We start from the raw sequence: 27,029 nt of genomic DNA on the forward strand, positions 1-27,029 counted from the left end.
TGAAGCTCTCCAGTGCTCCCACGGTCAGGGTGGACTGGTAGGAAGAATCATTCTGGAGATGCCCCTTTCCCTGTCTCTGCCTTGGTGGGTTGATGCGTGACGGACTGACCCACGAGGAGATGTGGTTGCCGGGTTTTCTTCCTCCCGAGTACCTCGGGCGGGCTTGTTTGTGACAGGGACGGACTGTTTGGAAAAGCACCTGAACAGCATCCTCTGGGGCTGGCGCCGCTCGCTCCCTGCCGAGCCGCTTGCGGCGGGGCTGGGGCGGACGGGCAGTGCCCGCTGCGGCCGCGCTCCGGGAGCGGGGCTGACGCTCTCCTGGCCCCGGTGGCGGGTGCCGCTGCCCCGTTCCCGTGGCCGGACGCGGGACGCTCCCGGGCGCTCCCCGTCCTGCGGGGGTCGCTGCCGCGGGGCCGCGCGCGCGGGCCGCCCCCGCCCGTCCGCGGGGAGCAGCGGCTGCCCCGGGGCGCGGGGCCGGAGCCGCGCCCTCCCCATTGGCTGCAGATGACGTCACCGCCCCGCCTCCGGGCCGGCCCCCGCGCTCCGATTGGCCGGGCCGGCCGCCCGTCGGCGCGGGCCCCGCCCCCGCCGGGCCGTACATTTACGCGGTAGCAAAAGAGAAAGTAACGAGGATGGTGCGGGCGGCGCGCGGGGCGCGGGGCAGGCGGCGCGCGGGGCAGCGGGCGCGACACGCACCGGCACCAGCGGCACCTCCCGCGGCGGCCGCCGCCACCTCCGCGCACCGGGCCGGAGCGCGACGCGCCGGTGAGTGCGGGGCAGCGGAGCCGAGCCGTGCGGGGCACGGCGCGGAACGGGGGCCCGCGGCTGCGGGAGCCCGCGCAGGGGCTGCCGCGGCGGGGAGCGCTGGCCCGCGCCGCCGCGCGATCGGCGGTAGCCCCGGCTCCTTGAGATCGGGGGCAAAACTTCAGCTTCCCGCTTTTCGTGGGCTCTTTCGTTGTTTCCCCTCGCTGGGGGAGCTGAGTCGTCTCCCTCGTTTATTTAAAAAAATTTAACTGCGTCAGGCGAAGGCGCTCAGGCGCCCTTATCCTAGTTCTTATCCTAAAATAGGGCGAGGGAAAGGTTGGGAAAAGAAAGGGCTGAGAAAGCCTCCCGAACGAGCCGCCGCTGTCCCCGCTCTGCCCGGCCGCGGCACCTCCGCCGTGCCCCGGGCGGGCGGGTCGCGGCACCTTTCGGCGCTCCGGCGGTGCCCGAGGGCTCGCTCCGTCGAACGGCGGCGGGTGGCAGTGCCCCCCGGCCACCCCCCTTCTCGGGATGGACATCTCCGTGCCACTTCCTAGCCGGCCCGGCTCCTAGCAGAGCCAGCTGGGCGGCAAACGGGAGCTGCGAGTGCTCGCCCCGCTCCGGGGGCTTGGTGGAGTTGGTGAAGTTGGTGCTGGGATGGGATTTTCAGAGAGAGCTGTGGCTGCTCCCAAAGTTGCTGGTGAGGGGCACCCACTGTCAGGGCTGGCTTTGGGTATTTTGTTCTTGTCTTTTCTGCCGAGTAGAAACGGGGGGATTCAAATCCTGCGTGCTGCGTCTTAGCAAATGGGAAGGCAAAAGTTGGGCAGGCAGTGTGACCTTGGCTGGGGCGGAGGGGACCACTTTTTGTAGAAGCTGTGAAATGTGATGGGGAGTGGGGGATTTGCCTCACGGACTGCTGGAGAACAGCAGCCTTCCCGAGCCTGGAGTTAGGGGCTTAACTGGGACTGGATTCACCTCTAACCAGGGGGAGGGAAGTGCAAGGTGCACGCTTATAAGGATCTCCAGAGGATAATTTTTCTGTTTTCTTCTGGGTATTTTTTGTTTAGACTTACGTGTTCAAGTTTGTAACTGTCTCAGAAAATTTATTCGCAGGCTAATTTTATTCCAGCATGCTGGAAAAGTTGCATATCACCCCTGACACATTCAGCTCATATGTGTTCCTCCCTGTAGCAGACTCAGCCCAGTAGTTGCTTCCTTTTCAGTGAGCAACGGGATGAGGGAATGTGCCTCTGTCATTATCAGTGGTGAGCCTTGCAGCCTGGGGTTTTGGAATAGCTCAGCACCATCTGCATGTATCTAAATGCCTCTTCCTGAGTGTCACTGCACAGTCCAGGCTGCTCGTGTGGATTCTGTGTGCCATGGGCGCACATGCAGATAGCTGAAGTGTTCTCTGCAGTGCTGGAAAGGCTTTGTAGCAGCTACTGTGAGCTGGTAACTGTCAGAAGGGGTTGTTAGCTTAGGGATAACGGGTATTGGCAAAACAAGTTTTTCAATCTGTAGGTTTATGTGATTTCATGATCTGTTTTCATCACCTTTTTTCTTCTTTCCCTCCTGCTTTTTCTTTTTCAGGGTGATCTTGAGTTCTTCTTAACTTGCTAGTGCTCAGCCTCCTCATGCCTCCATCTCCTTTAGACGACAGGGTAGTAGTGGCACTTTCGAGGCCAGTGAGACCTCAGGATCTCAACCTGTGTTTAGACTCTAGCTTCCTTGAATCTGCCTCTTCTGCTGCTGAGAGCCACTCCAGTCTGCTTGGTGCAGCTGTCGTGTCCCTAAAGACTGCTAATCTCACGTATATGCCCTCATCCAACGGCTCTGCACGCTCCCTGAGTTGTGGATGCAGCAGTGCCAGTTGCTGCACTGTGGCAACGTACGACAAGGACACTCAGGCCCAAACTCAAGCGAGCACCAGCAGCACCCACGCCGGAGCCTCCCCCGCCTGCCCTGCCAACCAAATGGTCAACAGCAATGAGAGCGCCGGCAGCCTGAGCCCGCTGGGCGGAGTGGGGAGCCCCGTCTCGGGCAGCGCCAAGCAACTCGCCAGCATCAAAATCATCTACCCCAATGATCTGGCCAAGAAGATGACCAAATGTAGCAAGAGCCACCAACAGAACCAAGGGCCTGTCATCATTGACTGCAGGCCCTTCATGGAGTATAATAAGAGCCACATTCAAGGGGCTGTCCACATTAACTGTTCTGACAAGATCAGCCGGAGAAGGCTCCAGCAGGGCAAGATCACTGTCTTGGACTTGATCTCCTGCCGGGAAGGCAAGGACTCCTTCAAGAGAATCTTTTCCAAAGAAATCGTAGTTTATGATGAGAATACCAATGAGCCAAGCAGAGTGATGCCTTCCCAGCCACTCCACATAGTGCTGGAGTCACTCAAGCGAGAAGGCAAGGAGCCCCTAGTCCTAAAAGGTAATCCTCCTCGTTGCCCAGGCAAAGTGTGTTGGTTTGCTTTGCAGTGTGTGCTCTCTGCCATCAACCTCGCTGATGGCTGGACCTTGAAAGCATCTGCTTATTTCTGGGAAGGCCTGTGTGCCTCAAGTCACCAGTGGCAAAGCAAATGCCTTCCATGGACAAGTCATGGAGCTGGTGGTAGGGGAGATGCTTGCTTTCCTCTGAATGTTGTCCTTGAGTAGCAGGAGGGGTGAGAAGTGGAAGGAGGAGGAAATGTGCTTCCTGGTGTCTGTCTGTGCAGACAAAGAATTTCCCCCAGCCCTTATTCTGGGTATTTATAGCCCAAGGAGCGGAGGTCTAGGAGGGGATACTTCTCTTTTAGCTTGTCAGACTGACCTTTACTTAGCAGCCTTATTTTAGTTGATGTAAAACTGGCCTCATGGGTGCTAGAGATGGACAGTGGGAGAGTAGAAGGAGGGGGGAGGAAAGATGAGGGAGGTCATTTGGTCTGAGGCACTGTGTCATGGACCAGTCAGCAATACTTGATGAGCAGTCAAGTCTTGTTTTGGTGATATGGGGTCAGAATAATGGACAGAGGGAGATTATTTGTTTAAAAAGTGATCTGAAAGTGTTGTGTTTCTGTGTATAAGTGTTTATGTATGTATATGGCTTTCCTGTAAAGGCCCCTGTTTTAATATGGAATTCGTTTTATCTCTTGATGCTTTGGTGGAGGTGAGCCCCACCAATTAAGGCATCATCCAAGGACACTTCCCTTTCTTCACTTTATTCTCAAGATCCTATTTATAACAATGCTGCCCTCTAGATTAAATTTCCTCTCCCCTGGGTGTTTATGCCATTCAGAGGCATGGTTGGCAGAGTCTGGCAATGGCAGTGGGAAACTAAGGAAGGATTTGCTGCTTAGCTCATACTGTATGTATTTAATTAGCTTATTTTTTCTGTGCAGCTTGCTACTTCCAACCTGCACAGTGTCGCAGGAGAATGGAATGGGCTGGTACTTTATCCATTTTCCTCAGCTGAGTTTCATGTCTTTGTAGGACCTAAGGGTCCTGTGAGATATTTCTCTGTGGGTGTATTTTGTGGAAGCTTAAAATTGCTGAACTGTGTCCTTGCTCCTGGCAAGAGTGTGGTCATGCTGGACTTGTTCTGATACTTGCTACAGGATCCCAGTATGGTTTCATTGAGTCTCTGGGGTCATGATGATGCCCTTCATCTGTGGAAGAGGGAGATGGGGTGCTTGGCAGAGCAAGGCTGCCACTGGAGTCCTGCCTTTCTGGTGATAATCCTGCTGTAGTACAGCCTTTGCAGCTGGATATAGTAGTGGTTGTAGTCTGCAAGCCTTCCTATCCTTAGAAAAGTGGTGTGCTGAAGGTGTTCTCTGTGTTCCTCTGAAAACACCTTAGCTTCTATGTACCTCACACTGGTACTTTTTCTGCACCTAGAGTGAGATCCTGTTTGGGATGAAGCTGCAGAGCAGTAACTGAGCAGCGCTGAGCTGTTGGGCCCCGTGGGCAGGTTGTGGCAGCCCCTTCTCCCGCCTTCCAGCTCTGTGTGCTGCCCTGGGTTTAACCAGGTGCTCCTGGGAGTCCTTGGCCATTTTTCAGGCACTGAGAAATGTTACCTGAAAGCCCTGCTTAGGAGAAAACCCCTCCCCAAACTGGCCTGTCAGCAGATCTGGAAGTGTGCCAGAAGACAGAAAGCCCAAATCCTTTGCTTTTTGGATATAGTGATGAGCTGGGCTGGAGCAGACCTCACCTCGGGGAGCCTGGTAGTGAGGAGCTCCCCCACCACCGCAACTCACCTCCTGTTCTTTGAAGCGGGGCTCCAGCTGGGATGGAGTTGAGCATGGGATAAAGCAGCGTTTAGGAAGGCTGTGGCTAAATTTCCGAGCGGGGGGAGTGGCGCTGGAAGCACTCATTATTTAGTTTCACTTGACAGATAGCGTTTTTTCCATCGTGCTTCAGCAGCCGCGGAGCTGGCGCATCCCCATCCCTATGTTCAGGCGCTAAAACGAAACTGGGGGGTGGCCGGGGAGCCCTCTTCGCCTGCGTTTGTTACTTCGAGTGATTCCTCTCGCACTCCGCTGCCCGGCCCTAATTTATTGCCGGCCCATCTGATTCCCCCGTGTTGTGTTTGCAAACACTGGTTGCTAGCCGGGCCGTCCAAGCTGCCGTCCCCCTGATCCGGTGCCACCTTCTCCATGTTTGGTGCTGCCTGTCGGCCGCGGCCCCGCTGCCGCTCCCCAGCTCGCTGGCACAGGGGCTCAGCCCCATGGCCGGGGCCGGGCTTGGGTTACAGCCCTGCCTGACAGCCCCTGGCCCCGCTGCCGCTCCCCGGCTCGCTGGCACAGGGGCTCAGCCCCATGGCCGGGGCCGGGCTTGGGTTACAGCCCTGCCTGACAGCCCCTGGCCCCGCTGCCGCTCCCCGGCTCGCTGGCACAGGGGCTCAGCCCCATGGCCGGGGCCGGGCTTGGGTTACAGCCCTGCCTGACAGCTCCTGGGCCTGCGGGTCTGAGGTGCCCCGGGCTTTTTAAGCGGCACAGAAACCCTGTGCTGTTTTACAAGGCCGGGCCGTGATCTATAGATAAATGTATGTATGGTGCACCTTATTAGGCGCGAGTTAAAAAAGAGGTGGTCTGATTTATTTTTAATGTAGCAGACCAATATATAAACTAGCGCTGTGACAAGAGAGGGTTTCGTGTGCGCTGTGGCATTGGAGGATTTTAAGACCTCTGTTCCTCCCTTTCTATCTGTGTCTCTCCTTGCTGCTTCCTTTAACATTTTCTTGGTCATAAACATAACATATGCATAATTTTGATTTAAGCTCTTAAGGAGAAAGATCTGCTCATTTCTTTTGCCACAAGGCATGACAACACTTGAGACAGGCATAAATCCTCTGTTTTTACGAAAAATAAACCATTAAGAATCCTGTATTTCACAGTCCTGCAACATGTGCTGTAGCAGCCTGAGCTGTCAGAGCTGAAGCTGCTGCTCAGTCTGTTTATAAAAAAATAGGAAGCAGTCACATTTCCCCCAATGCCCCTAGGCCATGATATTCCATGTTTGCTGAAATCTAAGGGCCTCACTTTTTGTGGATGCTTTATTTTTTAAAAATTTATATTGTTTTCCTTAGCATTGGAAGGGAGAGGGAGCAAAACTGGAGATACGAGCCCGGTGTCCCTTGTGCTTGAGGCTAGTGTCAAAGCTGAATTTGGAGAGGGGGAGAGCGTGGTGCTGTGACCCTGGGCTGGGTCAGCAGCCCTGGCGCTCCTTTGTAGGGTTGTACCCCTTTCCCTCCTCCAAACCCAACACTGAGGCTTCTCTGCCTTCCCTGAGCGCCTCAGCTCATAGCCAAGTGGCCTGGAGTCTTGGGAACATGTGTGCTTGAGTTGGCTACTGGAACCTAAAAATTGAAAATGGGAGCTTCATTTGCATTCAGATGAAATGTACTCTTTTTCCCTGACTGAGACATTTAGGCTTGAAATTCAGCTTTTTTTTTTTTTTTTCTTTTTTTAATGAGTTAAATTAACTTTATAAAGGAAACAAAAATTAAAAATTGAAGCATCTGTGCTAGCACATTTTGACAGCTTTTAACACAAGAGGAGTTGCCTTTGTCTCCCTTACCAGGGTCTACCTATGGCGTTATCTCCATCCTGCTTTCTTCCTCTTCCTTCAAGATCCAGCAGTGGGATCCTTGTGAACCTTCTTAAGTCTTGTGTTTAGTTTGCAAAGGTTTCTGTGTTTGAGTTTGAGGAAGCAAAGGTATTCAAAAGCAGAGGTGAAAAATATGATTTGGCTTTTTTTTTTTTTTTTTTAATTCCCAGTATATGCTGCAAACTCATGGCTGGACTACTGCAAAGGAGATGGGGAGGAACCAGCTGATTCCTCCACAAAAACTGGTTCCTTCTCTGTTCTTTTTCACAGTCTGTGGAGCTTATTTATGCTCTGGCTTTCAGTCTTCTCTCTGCTCATCTGACAGGGAAATAAACTAAGTGACTTGCTCTCATTATAGTGGGGAGTGTAAGACCTGCCAACAAACCACTTCATGCTTTCTGCCATGGTCTAAGAATAGTTTCAGATCTCTTACCACATTAGAGTCACATATCAGCAAAGTTGAAACGACTACAGAGGGACTGAGATGCTAACAATATGAATAATTACTTGCTTTATGTTGTCCTATATTCATGTAAATACTGTGATCAGCTGCCTTTGAAATACCTGACCTGGTCATAATCTATACAAATACATTAATTATTATTGTCATTAATTACATAATTTAACAGTGTCAGTGTTGCTTTAAACCCTAATTGGATTACACTGCACAAGTGTATTTGAAAGTAAAACTTGATGTAATGGTCAACAAATCCAGCTGACCAACAAAACATGTGCCTGGCACTTATTTCCACCAGAGATCTCCACTGAATAAGTATTAGGTCATGGCTGTAATAGGGAAATGTGTAGTTTTAAAAACATTGGATGTTTCACATGTGTTACTTAACATTTAAAAATAAAGTGTGTTCCCTTTGTGCTGCAGAGGAGAGCTGGCCCCATGAGTCACTGGGGGACTGGCTCTGTCAGGGCTGAGATTTCACCTTCAGTGTTCAGACTCTGACTGCTGGTGCTTAAAGTATCTTTCTACTGGAATAAATAATCTTCTTGGCCATCACACTACAAAATTGGTTGTATGTGTCGTTACCTTTTGCCTATAGATAAATTGGGACAATAGTGTGGCTGGAGACCACAGTCTTTACCATATTTTGAGGGCATACTTCTGCAGATGAGAGGTACCTCTAAACTTGGAATTAAGAACTAAGAGTTAAAAAGCAAACTTACATTAGGCAAACCTCTCTGGTGCTTGTAAAGAAAAATCTTGTTCCAGTTCAGTGTAAACTGGGGTAACATTCTCTATGATGTTCCTGGTAGGTAGATGTTGGGTTATAATTAGCTGAATGCCTCATGTGCTGCCCTTACCCTTGCCCTGCCAGAGGTGAGAAATTCCGCTACTGAAATCTTTCTAGGACAGTGTGCTCATCTGTCTTCTGACGTTTTATTCTTGAGGTGGGCACAACCTTTTGGAGAGGCTCAGGGTAGAAGGGCAGCTTTGTTTGAGTTTTAGGTGGTGTCTGCATCTTAACTAATACAGATGGATTATTAAAAAAAAAATAAATTAGACCTATACATGGGTGGTTTCCTTCCAAAGCAGCAGCCAAAGTTTTTACTACACTTATGAGCACAGAAGTTTTCAGTGAGATTGCCTTGGCTTTATGATGCATTTGAAGTGGAGGTTTATCCTGTGTCTTTAGGCTATGACTCTTTACTCTGTGAAAAGCCTGTTATTGTTAGGGGTTGTTATTTATGTAAACAACTCAAGAGTGAAGAAATGCCATAAATATGGGCAGTGTGCACACATCTCAGTGTTTCCCTGCTTTGCAATTTCACCAGCCAGCCAGGTGGGAAACACCTCTCAAATATTCAGTATCACTTTGCAGGGCTATAGAAGTCATGCTGTTTAAAGTAGATTATGGTAATATGAAGATAACCTAACGCATTGTCCCTCTGTGTGTGAGATAAGATTATGTGTGGTGCTTTGGCCTTGTTGGGAAGTCCCTGGTGGGCCTGGGAGAGTGCTGGCTACAGAAATCACAAGGCTGACCTGAATTACTGTGAGCAGTTGTTTTTCTGAAGCTTCGATTCTAAGTTCTCACCTGAATCTGTCTTTGGCAGTTTTTTCAACACCTCTGTACTGTAAAAGTTAATTTGTTGCTATCACAAAAGTGTTTGGTGAGATGAGGCTTAAGGAAGAGCAGTGTAAATATCATGGATGTCACCCTTCCTTTCCTTACCTAAAAGTTAAGGCTGCAAAGAGTCCGGTTGAGAGGAGACTGGATCAAGGTGCTGTCTTGAATTGCATTTACCTCAGCTTCCCCTGGCAGGCCTTTCACCTGTTGTTGATCCATTGAGTGTCAGGGGTTGTGGGAAAGCTGAAATGTGCACTAGTGCCCTTGGCTTCAGCCACCAGTCCTGGCTGTGCCAGTCAGGACACCCTGTGAGGAGGCAAAGTGGGGACTGCTGTGGGAAAGAGGCACAGAGGGGTTCAGGGGACATGTTTCTGCAGCTGGAAAGTCCTGGGGTGCTCGTGGTCTCTGCACAGTGAATGCTCTGTGGTTCAGTAGTGAAGCTTGGGGGTTTTGTTGTTTCATTTTGTTTCAACACCTTGTGACTTTTTAGTACAGGAAACTCTGTGCTTCAATTAGTATCTGTGCTTCAATTAGTATCTCTGGTGAAGGCAGTCTTGCATAAGGGAGCACTCTGAAGGTTGTTTTTGGTGTGTCCTCCACTGCTTAGAAAGATGTTGATTCCCCAGGTGCCTGTGTCCTACCAGGAGGTGGTCTCTGATCTAGTTCTGGAGCAGCATTTTGGGGCTGGAAGGACAGGGGGAGAGATGGAGAAGTCAGTCCACCGTGTGGTGCAAAAAGGGAGTAACTGGACTAGAGGGATAAATCTGGGCCTAGAGTGCAGGGTGGTCTTGTGGCCAGGGGAGCTCTGACTAAGCCCACATGATAGACTTGCCATGAGGCATAGTGAAGTTATTTTCATCTGTTATGTTTTTTTTTCTTGTTTTGATGTCCCTTGCACCCTTTGTAACACTGAGCTTATTTCTCTTGCTTCCCTTGGTGTGAAGTGTGGTTGGCCCAAGTTCATCCACAGTCACAGTGGTGCCCTGGGACAACACAGCTGCCTGCTGCAGAAAGTGGGAGATGGATTTAGGAGCACCCTCTTCCCTTGACAGTGCATTTTTGCTAAATTTTAGGCTCTGATTTGCCTCCAGGTGTTTTTTGTGCTTTAAAAAAGTTGAGGTGCATATTCATGAGTTTCTCTGCTTTGGTGAGGGGGTTGCCTCCTTTTCAAAGGAATGCTCTGCTCCCAGTGAAGAGAGCAAGATCCAGAAGGGGCACAAGCTTCTGATCTTCTGGCACTTGGTTTCAGCGAGCCTGTCCCAGGAGAGTGCATGCAGAGAGACCCAAACTGGCAAGTCTACAGGGAGCAATTTAGACCTTGCAGGTCTAGGTACTGCCTGGTCCCTCTGACTTGAAGGGATGAGTTTCTGATTGCTGCTGCCTGGGGCAGTGCCACCCTTGTCTAGCTCAGCTGCACCAATACCTCCTGCAGTGGGAGCTTCTGCCCCGGGCTGTCCCCACTGGAGGGGATGGTGGGGTCGGGAGGGAACTGTAATTCTGTCATTACCTGCTGCTGGAGGGACAGGAATGGTCCCACTGGGTCAGAGGGGCTTGGGAGCCACTGCTTCTGCCAGGGTTAAGTGCTGCTTTGTGTGCTTGCAACACCCTGCTTCCAAGATCAGGGCTTTGAAGGAGTGAATTGGAAAAAATAAATTAAGAAAATAGTAATAGAAATGTGAACACATTGGCTCCAACTCTTTTACTATGTCCTAGCTTTAAAAAGTCTGCAGCATGCCTGGATAAATTCCCACTTGATTCACTGCAACAGAGAAGAGCTGCTTCTAATTAAAGGTAATAAAAAGAACAAATGTTATTCCTTGTCCACACATGAATTATCATATATTTAATTTCTTTTTTTTACAATGGCTTAAAGAGACTTGGAAAATAGAAGATAACTTGCAAGCTTCTGTCACATCAGTTGAATTGGTTGTCTCCAGTTCATTATGCCAAAGTGTGATATTAAGCCTTATTTAAGCAGTTGAACACAATGTTTTAAAGCAAAAGCTATTGGTGGAGCAGTTGGCCCGTACTCTGTTGGTGCTGGGCTCTTAATTCTCTTGTTCTCTGTTAAGGTAATGGATATGTCCAGTTGGTGAGAGCTAAGAATAAGACTTTCGCTGCTGCTTAAAATTTGCTGGCATATTTTAGGTACAAAACCACTCTGATTGTTTAAAATGAAATTAATCTTAAGTTCATAGGTGTTAGTCTGGCAAGGCAAAGGAACATCTCTGTTTAGGGATAACACAGTTTTATGTTTCCTGGGAAATATTAGTGTTAACTCACCTGTGGAGACAAGGGGTTATTTTATTTGGACACAAGGGCTGATTTTCATCTGGCTGGAGATAGTCCTTGTTTAGCTCTGGATTCTATAAATATGTCTTTTTCTCTTCCTCCTCTCCCTGCTTCTTTCTGGCCTTGATTTTGGAGAATATGGATGCAATCTGGGTCAACTTTCTCTTGCCCTGTGGGGTTTTTGGGAGCTAGTTCCTGGACCATTTAGTCTGGGATAAATGTGCCAGCAGAGCTGGCCCGGAAGCTTTTGTCAAAGTGGGGGCTGGCATGCACCATGCTGGTTCCAGTAGCCTGCTGCTTTTATTTTGGACTGTGTGACACTGGGATATGTCAAGACAGCATCCTTTGCTTTCTCTGGTTTTCCTTCATATTCTTAGGAATACATTGCTGGAAAATGTCAAATCAGAGCCAGCTATTGTTAATTCTAGATAAGAGGGTAGAAACTTTTCAGTCTAAAAAGAGTTTAATTTCATCAGGAATGGATGGTACTCTGAAATGGGGGTGTGGTACATCAGCACCCTGATTTCCTTTCATATTAATGTGCATGGTGCTGGTGTTTCTGATGTAGAGAAGCAGTGGTTTGGACTGGGAAAGAGCCTGTGTCATCCTCAGGAGAAACAAAGCAGCCTATTCTCTCTTTAGAAAGCAGCTGTCCTGGAGAGGTTGCCCTTAAAAGGGGAAAGAGAATAAATGGATGGCTGAAGCATGAAAAAGTCAGCGTTCTCTAAAACACGCAGATGAAACAGGTCCACTCCTACGCATGCAGGATTACAGATGTCTGACACAGTGCTGGGACCCTTCTCCCTCCTCAGACGTGCTAAGCCACAGCTGCCCGCATCCTGCTCCTGTGCTGGCTCTTTCCAGGCCACTTGCTTGAGAGATGCATATGGTGATGGCCAGGGAGGGAACTGGTAGTAGATTAAAAAACAAATGAAACATGGTGTTCTGGGCAGGTCTGCTCAGCTCTACCTCTGTCTGGGAAAACAGACCCATAGCTCTTTGTCAATATAAAACCATTTGTGGTATTTTATTGCATTAAAATAGTTTCTGTTCCCTCCCCCCTCACTTCCCCTGCCTCCTTAGTACATAGCTTTAGCTTTTCATGATGACCTTTTTGTTAATATGATTTCCAGTGGGAGCATTTCACAGTAGAAGTATGTATTCCTTCAGGGTTTACGCTGACATTTCCAGTGATTATTTAATTGGACTTCATGTTAGCCTTCATCCCCATGGGAACACATACTTTTGCCATGAGAAGTTGTAATGTGACTAATTTTGAGTTTCTGCTATAAACGCTTGCCCTCCAGGGAGGATAAGTCCAGTCCTCCTTGGTGGCTGCAGAGTCGTCACCATAGTGTATTTGGGATGTGGGGTTTCTTGCCTTACTCCTGTTTACATTCTTGTGTAGTTTAGTCCTTGTACCAAAATTCAGGCCTTCTCCTCTTTCAGCTTCCTGACTGCTCCCCAAGGATAACACAGTGTTTGGAGGATGCTGGCTTATTTTCCCATGAATACTTGAGTTTTTAGTTTGAAATAAGCAGACTCAGCACTCCTACAGAGTAGGGCAGATTTCCAGGTACAAGCTGGAACCACTGTCTCGACTGCAGAGGTGGTCCCAAAGTATTCAGGGTAGCTTTTGGACAGGCTGGTGAGTAGTTCAAAGGTTAGTAGTAATTCTTGGAAAAGCTGACAGGTAAAGGGACAGTATGGATTAAATGTGTGGGTTTGCATGGGTGTCCAGGGTCTGAGAAAAATATGAAATTTAAGACAAAAAGTATAAAGGAAAAAAAAAATTATTAAACTGAAATCCAAGAAAGGTTTTCTAGTTACAGGTCAAGGAAAAAAGATTGTTTCTTTCTAATTGGAATGAATTTTGATGATCTAGTAGTCATGAGAAGAGGAAAAGTGAAGGGGTGAAAGCTGATGGTGGAAAAAAGCAAGTCATGTGTTGAGGTGTGGGAAGCTCCTGGGGGTGATGGTGTGGTTGAAAATGGGTGGTGGTGGGATGGGAGGAGCCAAGACTGGAGATGGGCAGAGCCAGCAACTCTGGCACGGCCTGGTAGGGGAAGGGGCTTTGGATGACCTCTCGCCTGCCTCCCTGGGATGTGGCCCTAGGAGAGCCAGCTTTGCTGTACCTGGTGTCAGAGGAAAAAAATAATAAAAGCAGATGAGGCCAAGGACCTCAAGAGCCAGTGGGAGAGGATGTGTGAGGGGTATTAACCGTAGTGAGATAAAATTAGAAATAACATGCAAACGTGTGTGCATGCCCCTCGATGCTGAGGGGAAACCTTTCCTCTTCATCTGGCGTCACACTCTTGACTTCTAAAGGGACCTCAAAGCCATTGTGTCAAGGATGTGCTTGTGACTCCTCTAGGCCAGAATTTGTGTACAAACTGACCTCTCAGGATAGTTCCCACATGGAAAAAACCTGACCTTGCAAGTTCTTCGGAATGCAAAGTTTTGCCTTTTTTCTGAAGTGCTGTTGGCAGCTCAGTTCAAGGGAGAGACTAGATTAGATTGAGTGTATTGAGGTGGAAACTGTTCTTTGTGTGTGCTGTTTACTTTTACTTTTTTATGTTTGCTCAAAGCTTAATCTTTTGCAGCACAGCTGGTGCTGAGTGCTGTGTGGGTGACAGGGAAAGCCCCATGGCAGGGTTTCCTTGGAGCATCTCACAGACAGGTGAGGAGTTTACTAATGTCACGTGGCTGAGTGTGGTCAGCCTTAGCTCCTGTGCGCTATGGATGCAACCTGAGTGCCTCCATGCCCTCCCTGACAGTTTCCTTGGTGCTCAGCAGAGCTACACCTGCAGCCATAGCTGTGTTGGTGGTATGAAGAGATGGTCTAGGTGGTTTTCCATATCCTGGGAGTGGAATGGGCCTATAATGGCAGAATTCTGCTGTACAGCAGCATCTTCCTTGGTAGAAGGCCCGTGGTATGGGAGCAGCCCACATGGTGGCATTGCAGTGGTGGTGGCTCAGCCCAAGTGTGCCAGCCTGCAGCAGGACCTCTAGACACTGGTGGCAGCATGGTAGGGGGTGCCTGTGAGACCTGGACCCTCCTGCTCAGGAGGCTGAGGAAGGGGGAGAACACTGGGTGGGTGAAGCATCTGGACAATACCTAACTTCTATTTTTACATGCTGGAGTCACGTTTGCTTAACCTTGAGGCATCCTGTGCTTTGAATCAACTTGACACAAAGTCATCTGTTCATTAATAACACAGGAGCAGTTTAATTGTTGTGTTAGTGGAAAAATACATGAGACTGTCATCAGCTGTTGCTTCTGGCAGTGCTTTTCTGCAGTAATGTAAATAAATGAGGTCACAGGTTTAAAGGAACAGGCTGTACTTGCACAAATTCAAAGCTTCGTCTTAAACAGATACGCACCAATTGTCTGAGTGTCTTTGTCCTGCACCCCAAATGTTGCCTGTGACATTTCAGCCCTGAACTCACTCAAACGCAGCCACAGGGTTTGCTGTGGTGGTACTGACAGGGCACGCTGAGTGGGTGTTTTAAAGCTTGGCTTAATTCTTGAGTGAGTAAAGCCTGTGGTGGCCAGAACTGTGGTATTGCCAGATTCTCTGCTGCATGCCCTACAAGAGCCCAGCAACATAAGAGGAGCAGAATTTACAGACTGAACATCTCTTCTGCTGATATTTCCCAGTGTCCTAGGATTTCTGTTGTTCTTGTGCTTGTGTGTGCATTGCTTTTCTTTTTTTTTTTTTCTTTCTTTCTTTCTTTTTTTATTTCCGAGATGGCTTTGTGGTATTGTAATCGAGGATGAGCAGATCCAGAAATCTGCCTGGACAGCTTTGAAAGCTGTATAAAAGCTCTGGTTGTCTCCCGAGACCACGTGCTCAGTCTAAATGTGGCTGCCACATCTGCAGTCTGTCATGTATAAAGGTATGTTCCTGTTTGCAGTGGGAGCAGGAACACCCAGTACCTGCCACACTCAGAACAAAGTATATCCACCCCGATGAGGTAATGCAAAGGTGCTGCTTTGTGGGGAGGGTATTTCACTGTAGCTGCCTCTCTCTAAGCTCTCCCACTGGAGAGGTAACAAGGTCATTTACTCTTAACTGTGGGATAAGAGCCTGTTTCCAGATAGGAAACATATTGCAAATGTGCCAAAGCATATTATAAACCCAAATCCTGGTTTGCATATAGTCACACAGCCAGAGAGCAGCACTGGTGGCTGAAGGAGATGCCAACGGAGAGACAGAGGAGGAGGGCAGCTGTTACTGCAAGTCTGTACTTAAATTCTCAATAGTCTTGAATTCTTCAATATTCTTAAATTTTTCAATATTCTTGAATAACAAACAACAAAACAACAAAACCCCTAAACTAAAAAGCTGCAATGACACAAACAAACAAACAACACCCCCAAACAAAACAAACAAATCCCCAACCAATCCCCAATCCACTTTTATAAATTTGTGCAGGTAAGGTTTGTTTTTCTGTATTTCTTTGAAAGTGATGCTATTTAAGGCCATAGTCTCATAAAAAGCTGGGTGCATCATTCCTGCTGTACCTTTTGTGCCTGTTTTGCATCAAATTTGCCCTCTTCTAATGGCAAATGACAGACACTTTTAAGCATGGCTTTTATACCAGCACCAAGATGCTTTTGTCTTTTTTTATTTGTTCAGAGCTGCTTTGGCTGCTGTCCAGCTGCTCACCTGGTCTTGCAGTGCTGGTGTGAGCCCTGGGCTCCTGGGTGGCATTGGAGCTGGGAAATCTGTGTGCAGCTGCTGCTCAGGTGAGGGATTTTGAAGAGCATTAAGTGAGATATTTAGGGGCAGATGGCTGCAGAGAACTTGAACAAATGAGTGGGAATAGCTGAAGCATGTACAATACTGACTTAAAACTTCCCAAAAGTTTTGAGGTCTCAGACACTCCAAAGTCTGTTGTCACTTATTAACTGTTCTGGCAGGGCAGGATGTTGGCAAATGTCATGCAGTTGCAACTGCAAAAATGGTTCTGCAGCCTGGGTCTTGCATCAGTGGTGAGCAAAGAGCCGTTGGTGTTCTGTTGTATTCTGCTAGATACCACGAAAGGCTGTCTGCCAGCAAAGGTTCTACTTCATTCATTGATTTCCTCATGGAAGAAACACCTCAGGTTCCCCAAAGTGCTGAACATCCTTGTATGTCCATCTCTGGGTTTGGGTAGATTCAGCCTTCTGAACACCTGTCCAGAAGCCGTTCTGGAACAGAGCAAAAGCACTTGGGGTGTTCTCTGTGTCCATGCACAGGCTGCATCACACTGGCTGGGCATATTTGCCCATGCTTTGGTCATTACAAGCTCTGTGGAGTGTTTAAAGCCAGGAGAGGTGGGCTGCAGGCAGGACAGTCTGTCGAAGTGCACATCTATTGGTGGCTTATCTGCCTTGCTGGCATTTTGGTTTGTCACTGAAGGTGGCTACACTCATGAGTCCAGGCTCCATGGTGGTGGTTCCAACAGCACTGCCATGCATTCCCATAGGCTTCCTTGGTGGATTTATTATATTGCCTCTCTGCTTTGGCTGTCTCTATATGATGAAGGCTTTTCCCATATTGCAAATAGCATCTGAAAAGCTGCTTTTAAAATACAGCTTCTATGCTAGTGAGAGGCTCCTGCTGAGTTATGCTTCTTGGCCACAGGTGCTGTTACTGCCCTCTGCAATGCTTCTTTCATTCCCCTGGTTTGGGTAGGCTTGGGCAGGTTCTGCCACAAAACAGCTTTTGTTACAGCCCCAAGTGGAGTCTCTGCATCCATGCCTGAGCTTCTTTGTGATCTGGAGTTGTAGTCAGTAGCAGTGATGTCTTGCATTTTACTGAGTTTAATGAATCAACTCTTAGACCAGGCTTGCATGAGCTTTGTGTTGGTCTCTGCTGCACGTACAGCCTCTTCTCTCCCTCCTCTTCTACCCTTGCTACATGAAGACTTTAAATGCTGAAATAGCAGGTGCTTGACAAGGGACTACAGATGTATTTGAATACTTTGTATGTTGTATTTACCTTCATGTGGAAAACCCATCCCTTTTTGACTGATCGTTATTAACTTTGCTTGGACCTGTTTTGGGAGGTAGTCTTAAACTTAAGAAAAGCCTGAGCATTATGCATGCATGAGCTCCACTTAAATTACCCTAGTGCTTCATAAATCAGTTTGTGCAAGGATCATGTGTGTTGAGAATGGAACAACAGCACTCAGGAGGTGTCTGGGTCCTGTTTTGGGACCTGCATGACTCATATGGCAGCACAGATCCAAGCTAAACTCCTGCTGTTGGATTAGGGTTCAGCTTCCCTCCATGACTGCATTGTGCTGCATCTTTTCTGGGTACCAGTGTTGTTGTCCAGTCATCCCTTGCTGACGTGTCTTGAGCCAGTTAAGGTTAGTAATCCTCTCCCCAGTAATGTGTTCTTTCAGGAGCATTTGCTCTGAGAGTTGCTTTAAATATTGCTTGAACTGACTTTTTAACTCTCACATGAAGAGGTGAACAAGGAGAATGGGGGATGTGAACTGACATTAGGAATGGTGACACTGGCAAATTTCTATTAAAAAATTGTGGATGAAGGTAATATATGATTGGCTACTCCACTTGTTAGGGCATCTTCCACATGTTGTATTTGGGGGGCATTTTCTACATGTTGTATTTGGGGTCCCTTCCCATCCTTTGCCCTGATGCTCTGATGTGTCTTACAAGACAGCTCGTGAAGCAAGCTGGTGCCTGCCACACCATCAGTGTCCCCACCTCATGTCCCCACCTGATGAACCAGTGGGGTCCCACCTCCACTTGGGACTGCTTATTCCCAGAAGTCAGCAGGAGAGGTGGAAAATGAGCCCTGGCTCTGGGGTCACTAAAACAACTTTTTCAGGGGTTTTCTTGGGAATCCTGGTATGCTGTGGCTATTGTTTAAAGAGCCGTATTCAAGCTGAATGGATTGCTTGCCCATTCAGAAAGATGGAAATACGGGTTAGGGTTTAGCCTGTAGCCTAACCTATAGGTTGGGCCTATTGGTTTAGATGAGACTTCAAACATCTCCAACTTGGGGACCATCATCTTGTTTGTTTTCTTGAGTGGACTGAGAAGACTTTTCAGGCCCTGTTGAGGCCAGGTGGTGCAGTTGAGCTCAGATTTTTGTTCTTGCTCTTCTTTCTATCCTGATGCCCTGCTGTTACAACATTGAGAATAGAGATCTTTAAATCTGTTTGCTCTGTGTCCTGTAAACTGCAGGACTAGCTGAAGACAAGCACATTTGTGAGGCAGGGGAAATATTCTGCATTTTGTAGGCATTTCAAGGTTTTCTGAGAAATTATGTTAATAGCAGTATGCAAAGGACACGAGTTTGGATGTGAAGAAGGGCACTTGCACTAGAGGGGCTTTGATGGTTATAATCTAGTCGGGGTGCCTCGTGCCCTTGGAACACAGCACAGGGCATGGAAATGGGCCTGGGGGGGTGCCACCCTATGGGCAGGCACATCACAGGCACTTGGATTGGACATTTGAATTGCAGCACTCAACAGCAGGCATTTTCTGTGTCTGTTTTGCTGTGTCTGATTCAGAGTCCGAGTGGCAGCGTGTTTTGCTTCACTTAAAAACCTTAACTGGATCACTGTGAAAGAGCATGGAAAAGACAAATAGCCTCTCTTTTATTTGTTTTATTTTTCTTTTTAAATAGCGTTATTGAGAGGGTGACATTCCGCATTTATTTTGGCTAGTGTGGCTCTTTCTAGTAACTTCAGAGTCGTTCTCCCCCCTCATGGGGTTTTTTTGGCTTGCAGTTAACAAAGTGCAATTGAGCCTGAGCACTTGGCTCATTTCGATGGCGAGCATGACTTCAAGTATCCCAGTACAAGAGCAACGTGTGTGAGGTGGGAGGGGGGAAATGCATCCTTGCATTTCTCCTCTTTCCGCCTTTTTCTTTCGGAGGAGCCACCTGTTACATTGCATCAGCGGCTCCCAGGAACGCCGCCTCCTACCAAGGCCTCGCACAAAGTAGTAGTTCTTGTATTGTTTGCACTCAAAGAGCTGATGTAGTGCCAGCTGATGTCATTGTGTGCTTTGTGGGATCGCCATGGAAACCGGGCAGGTGGGGAGCCTGCCGCTGATGTCAGTGCCGAATGAGGTGTAGAAAGAAGGTCCACTTTGCTTGCCCCAGCTCTGCGCCCTCCTCGGGAAATAAAAAATGGACGGGAAGAGAAATGGTGCTTGAAAAAGGGAAGGCACGAGCTTCCTTCACTGAGAAAGCGACTTCTCCTCCCCCCTCAGATCCATTTCCCAATCTGTTTTAATGTCCTAAAAATAACTCTTGCTAGATATTTTCAGGTGGCTGGGGCAGCAAAAAGAGAGCTGTTTGCTACATGTTGAGCAAGCACCTCGGTCACTGTTAGGTTATAAGGAGTGGTTTTCTTTTGTTCGGGTGCGCAGACGGGTACATGCTGTTCCCTGGAGCGATGCTGGGGTGAGCTGCTCCATCCTCCTCAGAGCTCTTGGGTGGGGGGATGCTCTGCAGGGCAGGTAAAGCTAAGACTGTCCCAGCTGGCTTGCTGCTCTGCTTTAGTGTGTCAATAGCCCCTTGGTTCCTAGTTTTGGAGATGTTTTCCTTCTTGGAAAATAACCTTCCTTGTGGCTCAGGCCGGTAGGTGAGGCAGCCCCAGCAGGCCGATGTTGCACAGAGGCATGTTTGTCTGTGAGCCCGTTTCTTGGCACCCTCCGCCGCGCAGAGGGAGGACAATGCCTGCTGCTGATTCATGCCACCCTTGCTGTTGACAGCCCAGTGACACTGTTACAGTGGTGGTGGGGACAGGAGAGCCAGCTCCAGCCCTCGTGGCCCCACTGTGTGCTCTGAGGAAATCTTGGGGTGTCTAACCAAAGTATCTGCTTGGTCTCCCTTCCCAGGAGGACTCAGCGGTTTCAAGCAGAACCACGAAAACCTCTGCGACAATTCCCTCCAGCTCCAAGAGTGCCCCGAGGGGGGAGGAGGGGGCGGCGCCTCCGCTGTGCCCCCCGTGCTACCTCAGTCCATCCCCACCACGCCAGACATCGAGAACGCTGAGCTCACCCCCATCCTGCCCTTCCTCTTCCTCGGAAATGAGCACGATGCTCAGGACTTGGAGAAAATGCAGAGGATGAACATCGGCTACGTCATCAACGTGACCACCCACCTGCCCCTGTACCATTACGAGAAAGGCATGTTCAACTACAAGCGGCTCCCGGCCACTGACAGCAACAAGCAGAATCTCAGGCAGTATTTTGAAGAGGCTTTTGAGTTCATTGGTAATTACCCTTTCCTGGAAATACTCCTGTTTGTTTTTTTATTGTTATTTTTTTTTACCCACTATAACAATTTAGAGTGAACTTTATGCTTTGCCAACAACTCTGAAGGCTGGTTAAGGCCGTATTTCCTTTAGTTTGAGTTGCTGGAAATGCTGAACACGTCATATTTCTGTCCTTTCTCATCTCTGGCACATCTGGTTAAGTAGCCCGAGGTTACAGTTTTTATCCAGTGATAGTAACGCCTACCTCCAGGCTTCTAAATCCAGGAAACCCCACAAAATTGAGACTTTCGTCATCCTGTCTTTTTGATTCCTTTGCATTCCTAGTTTCCACACAGTGGCTTCCAGCCAGTTTTTCATAGTGAATATTCTTAATGGTGTCTCAGTCTTCGCTAACTTAATGAGAAAACTGACAAACTTTCACACTTGGCTTGTTCCACCATTAGATTTGTAGCTTCAGAGTGTATGTGTGGTTGAGTGGATAGTGATGAAAACTTGCATTAATAAGCCTCTAAACCCTGTAGGCTGTGTGAGAGAGCTCACCACAGACATGCAGCTTGTTGTGGAGATTGCTGAAGAAGTGACCCAGCAGCATTGTTCTGGACCTCATTATGATCAACACAGCACAGCCCTCAGCCAAGTTTAGGGCCATGCTCAGCTAGGCTAAAGCCAGACGGCCACTTCAAGCAGGGCTGGTCAGAGAGGACTTCAGCATGTGCTTCTGAAAGCTATTGAGCACCTTTCCTTGTCCTTCTGGATGTCTTTGGGGACACTGCTTTTGTGGCATAGTAAAAGTGATTCCCTTGCACAAGTATGTGTCCTGAGAGGTTTTCTGCAATATGCTTGGGATATTTTACTGACATAAAATTCCATTTTCTTGTGCTGAGACTGAGCTAATACCAATACTTCAGGCTTGATGGAGAAGTACTAGACAAAGGAGGAAGTGTGGTTGTATGCAGCACTGCAGCATAGGTCCTTGACTGACCCTGTACTGGGGTGGGTGTTCCTCCCTGCCCTCCTTTGTGCTGGCTCTGCACTCAGGTGCACTCAGGCTCGGCAAGGATTTGGCCCCAGCTGTGGGACTGGGTGCCAGGGCAGGAGGGCCAGGCTCAGCATGTTGCTGTGAGCCCATCTGCCCCTGCTGCGTGCCGGCCAGGGCTGGCAGCTCGGAAGCAGACGGCTCCTCATCCTCGCCTGGCTGTGTCTTGGCAGGGAGTCCTGGTGTGCCGATGCCTGTGCTCCGTAGGCACACCCCTTAGTGAAGTGACATAGAGAAATCACTGCTTATGCGAGGCAGTTCAGGTGAGTTTGGCCACTCTGAGCCTTTGGGCTTGTCTTCTACAGTGTGAAGAGCCAAAGGATCTCTAACTCAAATTTTCCCTTGTGTTCCTAACTCAGCCCCAGTGGTAGAAGTAGTGCTGTCAGCTCCCTAAGCTGCTGGCTACTGTGTGCCTGGGAAGGTGAACGCTTGTTTGGGGGAAGGGCAGGTAAAAGGGAGCCTTGCTTTGATCCTCTGGGAAAACAGCTGTGTCAAGAAATCCAGTAAAACCTTAAACTTTGAGTTCAGCGAGATGGGGGGAGATGCAATAGGCTAATTAGGTAAAGAGGCTGTGGAGCTTCACTGAGGTCCTTCTGCGCTAGAAGAGAGAGACTTTTGCTCCTCTCATCCCCATGAATTGCAGGATTAGAGTTCTCAAAACCACTGAAAGATTGTGTTTGGATTGTGATCTTACCAAGAGCAGAGAAAGCAGCTTTTCTCTGGAAAGGTTAGAAAACGTTTTGAAACCCATTTTACTTTCCTTTTTAGTAATTACAACTTGAGGGTCTGTCTTTGTTTTCGATAAACAAATATTTCTCCATTGAGAGTTTTTCTTCTGTATCAAATTAACCAGCTGGGGAAGTAACTTGTCAAAGCTTTCCCTTCCTCAGGGTAGACTTTAAATTTCGTTTGAGAAGATTTGGAAATGTTTAAACAGCATATTGTTGGCCTATGTTTCTTTAAATATGTCGTCAAAAAACCACAACCAACCCCAGATTTAGCTAAGACTAAAGCCATAGGAAGTGAAATCATCAGAAACTCTCTGGGAATGTGTGTCAAAATGTGTTAGAGAGTTTCAGCTTTCTGAAATACTAACTGACAAAAATGTCTAGAGGGAAGTTGGCTTCATTTGTGCTTTCACAGTACAGGTTGAACATGTGGGGTGGGTTGAACTGTACTCGTGGTGGGATTGGATTAATGCCAAAACCTGCAAACTAAATTCACGTTCCTCCTGTGGAATGAAACAAAAGAGGTCGTTTGAAGTGTCACTTGTGAAAGTTCTATCTCCTGTTTTAAAAGCAAGCTGTGTCAGATGAGGATGGTATGGCAGTGACTCTCCTCTCTCATGTCCTGTTAGTATGTGGTTAGAAGGACTGTCTCCCCTAAATGCTGCCCAGGGTGCCTCCCTCTGTGTGATGAATCTTGCTGGAGCGGAGTGTGTGTATCCAGCTTCTCCTTTTGCACAGAGGCACCACAGCAGAGAGCCCCACTGAAGCTCGTTTCAAGAATAGCTTTGTAAAGCTTCAGAGGACAGGGCTTTGAAACAGATGTATTGTTATGGACTGAATCTGAAAATACCTGGTTTTTAGAAGAGTGGTTCCCTGTTTTGAAAAATGGGGAGGTTGAGATGCTGACATAAGGCAATGGCATTGCAACTGAAGTGGAAATGGAGCTCGAGATTCCTCATCATGGGCCTTGCCCTCCTTAAGAAATGCTCCCTGGCAGTGAAGCAGCATCTCTCAATGTATGGTTCCATCCACTAATTGAGAGTAGAGAGTGGATGTGGGGATTTTCAGTGGCAGACTGGACTGAGGATTTCACATTGAGTAGCTCTGAAACCTCGGGGGAAGATGTGCTGGAGGGGAAGGGGAAGAGACGGTGCTGTGCTTGCAATCAAATCAAGGGACTTGTCACATGAAGTTGCTCTTAATTGCACTGAGCTTGTTCTAATTTGCAAACTGGCAAAAAGTCTTATTTTCTTCTGTCTGTCTTGTTTGCAGAGGAAGCTCATCAGTGTGGGAAAGGTCTCCTCATCCACTGCCAGGCCGGTGTCTCTCGATCTGCCACCATCGTTATCGCGTACTTAATGAAGCACACACGCATGACCATGACGGATGCCTATAAATTTGTCAAAGGCAAACGACCAATCATTTCCCCCAACCTTAACTTTATGGGGCAGTTACTGGAGTTCGAAGAAGATCTGAACAATGGAGTCACCCCACGAATCCTCACACCGAAGCTGATTGGCGTAGAGACTGTCGTGTGACAGCCGAGCTGCGAGGGGGCTGAACCTGTTCTTCACCTGATTTGGGGCAGTGATGGGTGGGTTGTGGGGTTTTCTTTTTAGCTTTCAAAGGGGAGTTTTGTGGCAAACTTTTTGTGAATAAAAACCTTTTTTTGTAAGGAAAGGTTTTTAAAAGATCCAAGAACTTTGCTGGGTTTGGGATGCTGTTATGATTTCCTTCTCAGACACCAGCAGAGCAGGGAGGCTTCAGAGCAAAAGGAGTACTTTTTAAAATAAAAACAACAAGAAGAAGAAACGTTGGGCTTTTTTTCTTTTGATTTTTATTTTTCCCCTCCTCTCTGGCTACTTGTAGAGTTTATGGCTAAGTAGTCTGTGCAGGTTCATAGACTGAAGAAACCTAAGTTGAAGACAAAACACAAATAGCCAAAACAAAGCAGAAAAAAAACTTCCCTGAAACAGAAGGGCCTTCGTTCTGCAAAGGCTTTGCTAAAGATAACCTAGCAAAATGCTCACCGATGCAAAGGAAATCAGAGCAGCTTAAAAGTCTGCAAGGCACTTTTCACACTCCTGACTCAAACTAAAGAAGAAAACAAAGTTCATTTGGCGTGTTTCATGTTCCAGTTCTATTTTTCTATTTTGGGGTGTAAGGTTTTAACAGTAAGGGACTTCGATCATTCTATGCCATATGCCTTCACTGGCTTCTTGTGCAATAATAATTTGGGGTTTGTTTTGAGTGTTCAAACCAATTAAGAGTTGGCTGCCCACTAATAATAAGATAATAATTTTTAAAGTCTAATAGTGCAACAGCAGCCAGCTTGGTTCAGAAAGGATAAATGAGAGCAGTTATTTTGTTCCTTTATATGATTTTGAATCCTGGTTACAGTGCCATAAACCTTGTTACATATGTATATCAGAATGTACAAAAATCTAGAACAAGCAAAGTTTATTTAAAAATATTTTTCGCACAAAATATTGGTGTGTTTCAGTTGTCTATGTAAAAGAAATTTGATTATAAAACAAAAAATCTTTTGGAAAGTGTGTGTCCTTTTATTTCTTTAGCAATTTTCCATTTTCTTTCTATGGGATGGGGTTTTTGTTTTGTTCCCTTCGGTTTGTTTTTTTTGTGGCATTGTACCTCTCACATTGACAAAATTGATCTCTCGTTTGGCATCTCCCCTTCAGTGTTGCGTTCCTGTCCTCTGCTGGTGGAACATGTTTCCTTTGCTTTCTGCTGTACTCTTGCATCTCTCTGTAACCAGATTTTTCTCTCTGGTTCGACTGAATTAGCACTTACTGGTGAGGGCTTTTTGGAACAGACCTGTTATTTTACAGCTCAGTAGCTGTTTGGAAAAATGAGAAATAAACAATCTCCACTGATTCCTTTCCATATTCCTGTAGTTAACTTATCTTCTATGTTACAAAATTGTCCAGTTTTTAGACATATGTTGGTCATGTGTGCTTTTCCCTGGCCTCTCTATAGCCCCCTTGTTTTGTAGTTCCACAATTCCTGGGGATCATCCTCCTGGGATTTTTCCCTTCCCTCTTGCCCTTCTTCCCCCTCCTTTTCCAGCTGTGTCAGTGTTGTGTGGTGTGTATTGTAGGGCTGATGTCTTTGCCTGACAGTGTCCCTTGGGTGGCTGACTTTCGCTTTCCTTGTTTGTGTTCACTTTTTTTTTAATGATATGGTATAACCTGATCTGTTCTGGACTGTTACCACCTCTAAAATTTATTTGTGTGAGCCTAAAATTAATTAGAAAACATTTCTCGTATGATTCTGTTGTGGAAATTGATCTGTCCCAGGAAGGCTGATAGCAGTGAAGGCTTTTCCTAGATGAAAACCTACATGGACTGAACCAAGTGTAAAACAGGACCTGTTGGAAAACTTAATGTATAATCACATTAGACATGTATATTTTTGTGGACATTTTACTTAAAATGTTGTTACTATACAGATATTTTCTTGAAACTTATCCCTTTATTAAATTATTTTTCTACTGGAGTTGATTTTTTTAAATTTTCTTTTCTTTTCTATGATTATTATTGGACCTTTCGTTGAAAACACCCTTGGCAGTGATTATTGCTCAGTAAGCAAAATCTCTTGGACTGTGATGGCTCCTGGAGCTAAGGAGAGAGTGGCTGGGCAGAGAAGGTGGCATTTGCTCGATGGGGGTCTTTGTGCTTTGGGAAGGAAGGAAAGCTGCTCTGCTTCCCACCCTTGTCCCTTTCCTCGTGTTTGGGCCCAACCTGTTCCAGCTATTCTCCATGAACTGCAGGTGCCCCTCCTTAGGTAGGAGGGAGGAGGTTAGAAAACCTTTCTTATCAGAGAACCAAAAGCAGCAGTGGGGCTGAGGGCTGGCTGAAAAGATGCTTTTTGCAGCCTATTTGTGGCCATAAATGCTGTGTAATAATACTGATGCTCTGCCAGGGAAATAGATTATTCACCAAAGGGAGCATGCAGGCTGCATACCTGGGGCCCAGCAAGAAGGGAAGGAGGACTTGATTCAAAGTTGTTCTTCCATTTTACTGCTTTTCTTGTTCCTGTTCAAACACCTTGAGAGTGAGGAAGGTTGTGCTGCACCAACACGACTCACAGCATCCTCTCTCTGGTTCAGCCTCGGCCGCTGCACGCTGAGTGCATTAGGATGAAGTTTGCAGCCAAGTAAGTACTGGTGTTTAGTTCTTATGTGAGCCAATGAGTAGCTCTTGCAGCCTTGAGCGAGTTACTGGCTGCAGAGGACTCGATGTGTTTACCTCAGTCAGGCTCAGCAGTCTGGCTGCTGCTGCTCCATGCATGGGTGTGGAGCTGGAGTTCCTGCTGCAGGATCCCTGTCAGCCTGTGCTCGTCACTGCGAGGAGCAATGCTTGATTTTATTCTCCAGTGTAATGGTCTTGGAAATGATGGGGCAGGGCAGTGCAGGGCTGTGAGTGAGTGAAGTTCGCTGTGGGTTTGTTGATAGTGGAGATGGGCTGATCAAACCCCTCCTTCATGCAGACCATTCCTTGGAGGGGACCTCAGCAGGGTTGTGTCCCACTGAGGGCAGTGCTGGGAGGTGGCAGCCTGGGAATTGCTTCACCAGGGAACAAGTTGGAGGGTAATGCTGATTTTTTTAAAGGCAGAATTTACTGAATCTAGTGAATGATCACTTAGCACCTTTATGCTAAGGGCAGGAGAAAGTCAGTGAGGGTTTGAGGAGTCCTGCCTGTGTGCGCTTTTTGCATCCTTTTCTGCCACCCAGTATGATGCACTGCAAATATGTGCATGTGTGTCAGTATAAAGCCCCTGCCTGAGC

General features: G+C 47.6%; 1 protein-coding gene across 1 annotated transcript; it reads left to right on the top strand.

The window, feature by feature from the left end:
* Nucleotides 1-628: 628 nt before the first annotated feature.
* Nucleotides 629-25,738, top strand: DUSP10 (dual specificity phosphatase 10). The gene is made up of 4 exons (XM_015622808.1): nt 629-765; nt 2,332-3,177; nt 20,079-20,456; nt 23,495-25,738. Exons 2-4 carry the CDS (start codon nt 2,376-2,378, stop codon nt 23,758-23,760), a joined length of 1,446 nt encoding a protein of 481 aa, XP_015478294.1. The 5' UTR covers nt 629-765; nt 2,332-2,375; the 3' UTR covers nt 23,761-25,738.
* Nucleotides 25,739-27,029: the final 1,291 nt, after the last annotated feature.

Source organism: Parus major, chromosome 3 (genome assembly GCF_001522545.3).
Source record: "Parus major isolate Abel chromosome 3, Parus_major1.1, whole genome shotgun sequence".
In the NCBI taxonomy this organism is placed as follows: Eukaryota; Metazoa; Chordata; class Aves; order Passeriformes; family Paridae; genus Parus; species Parus major.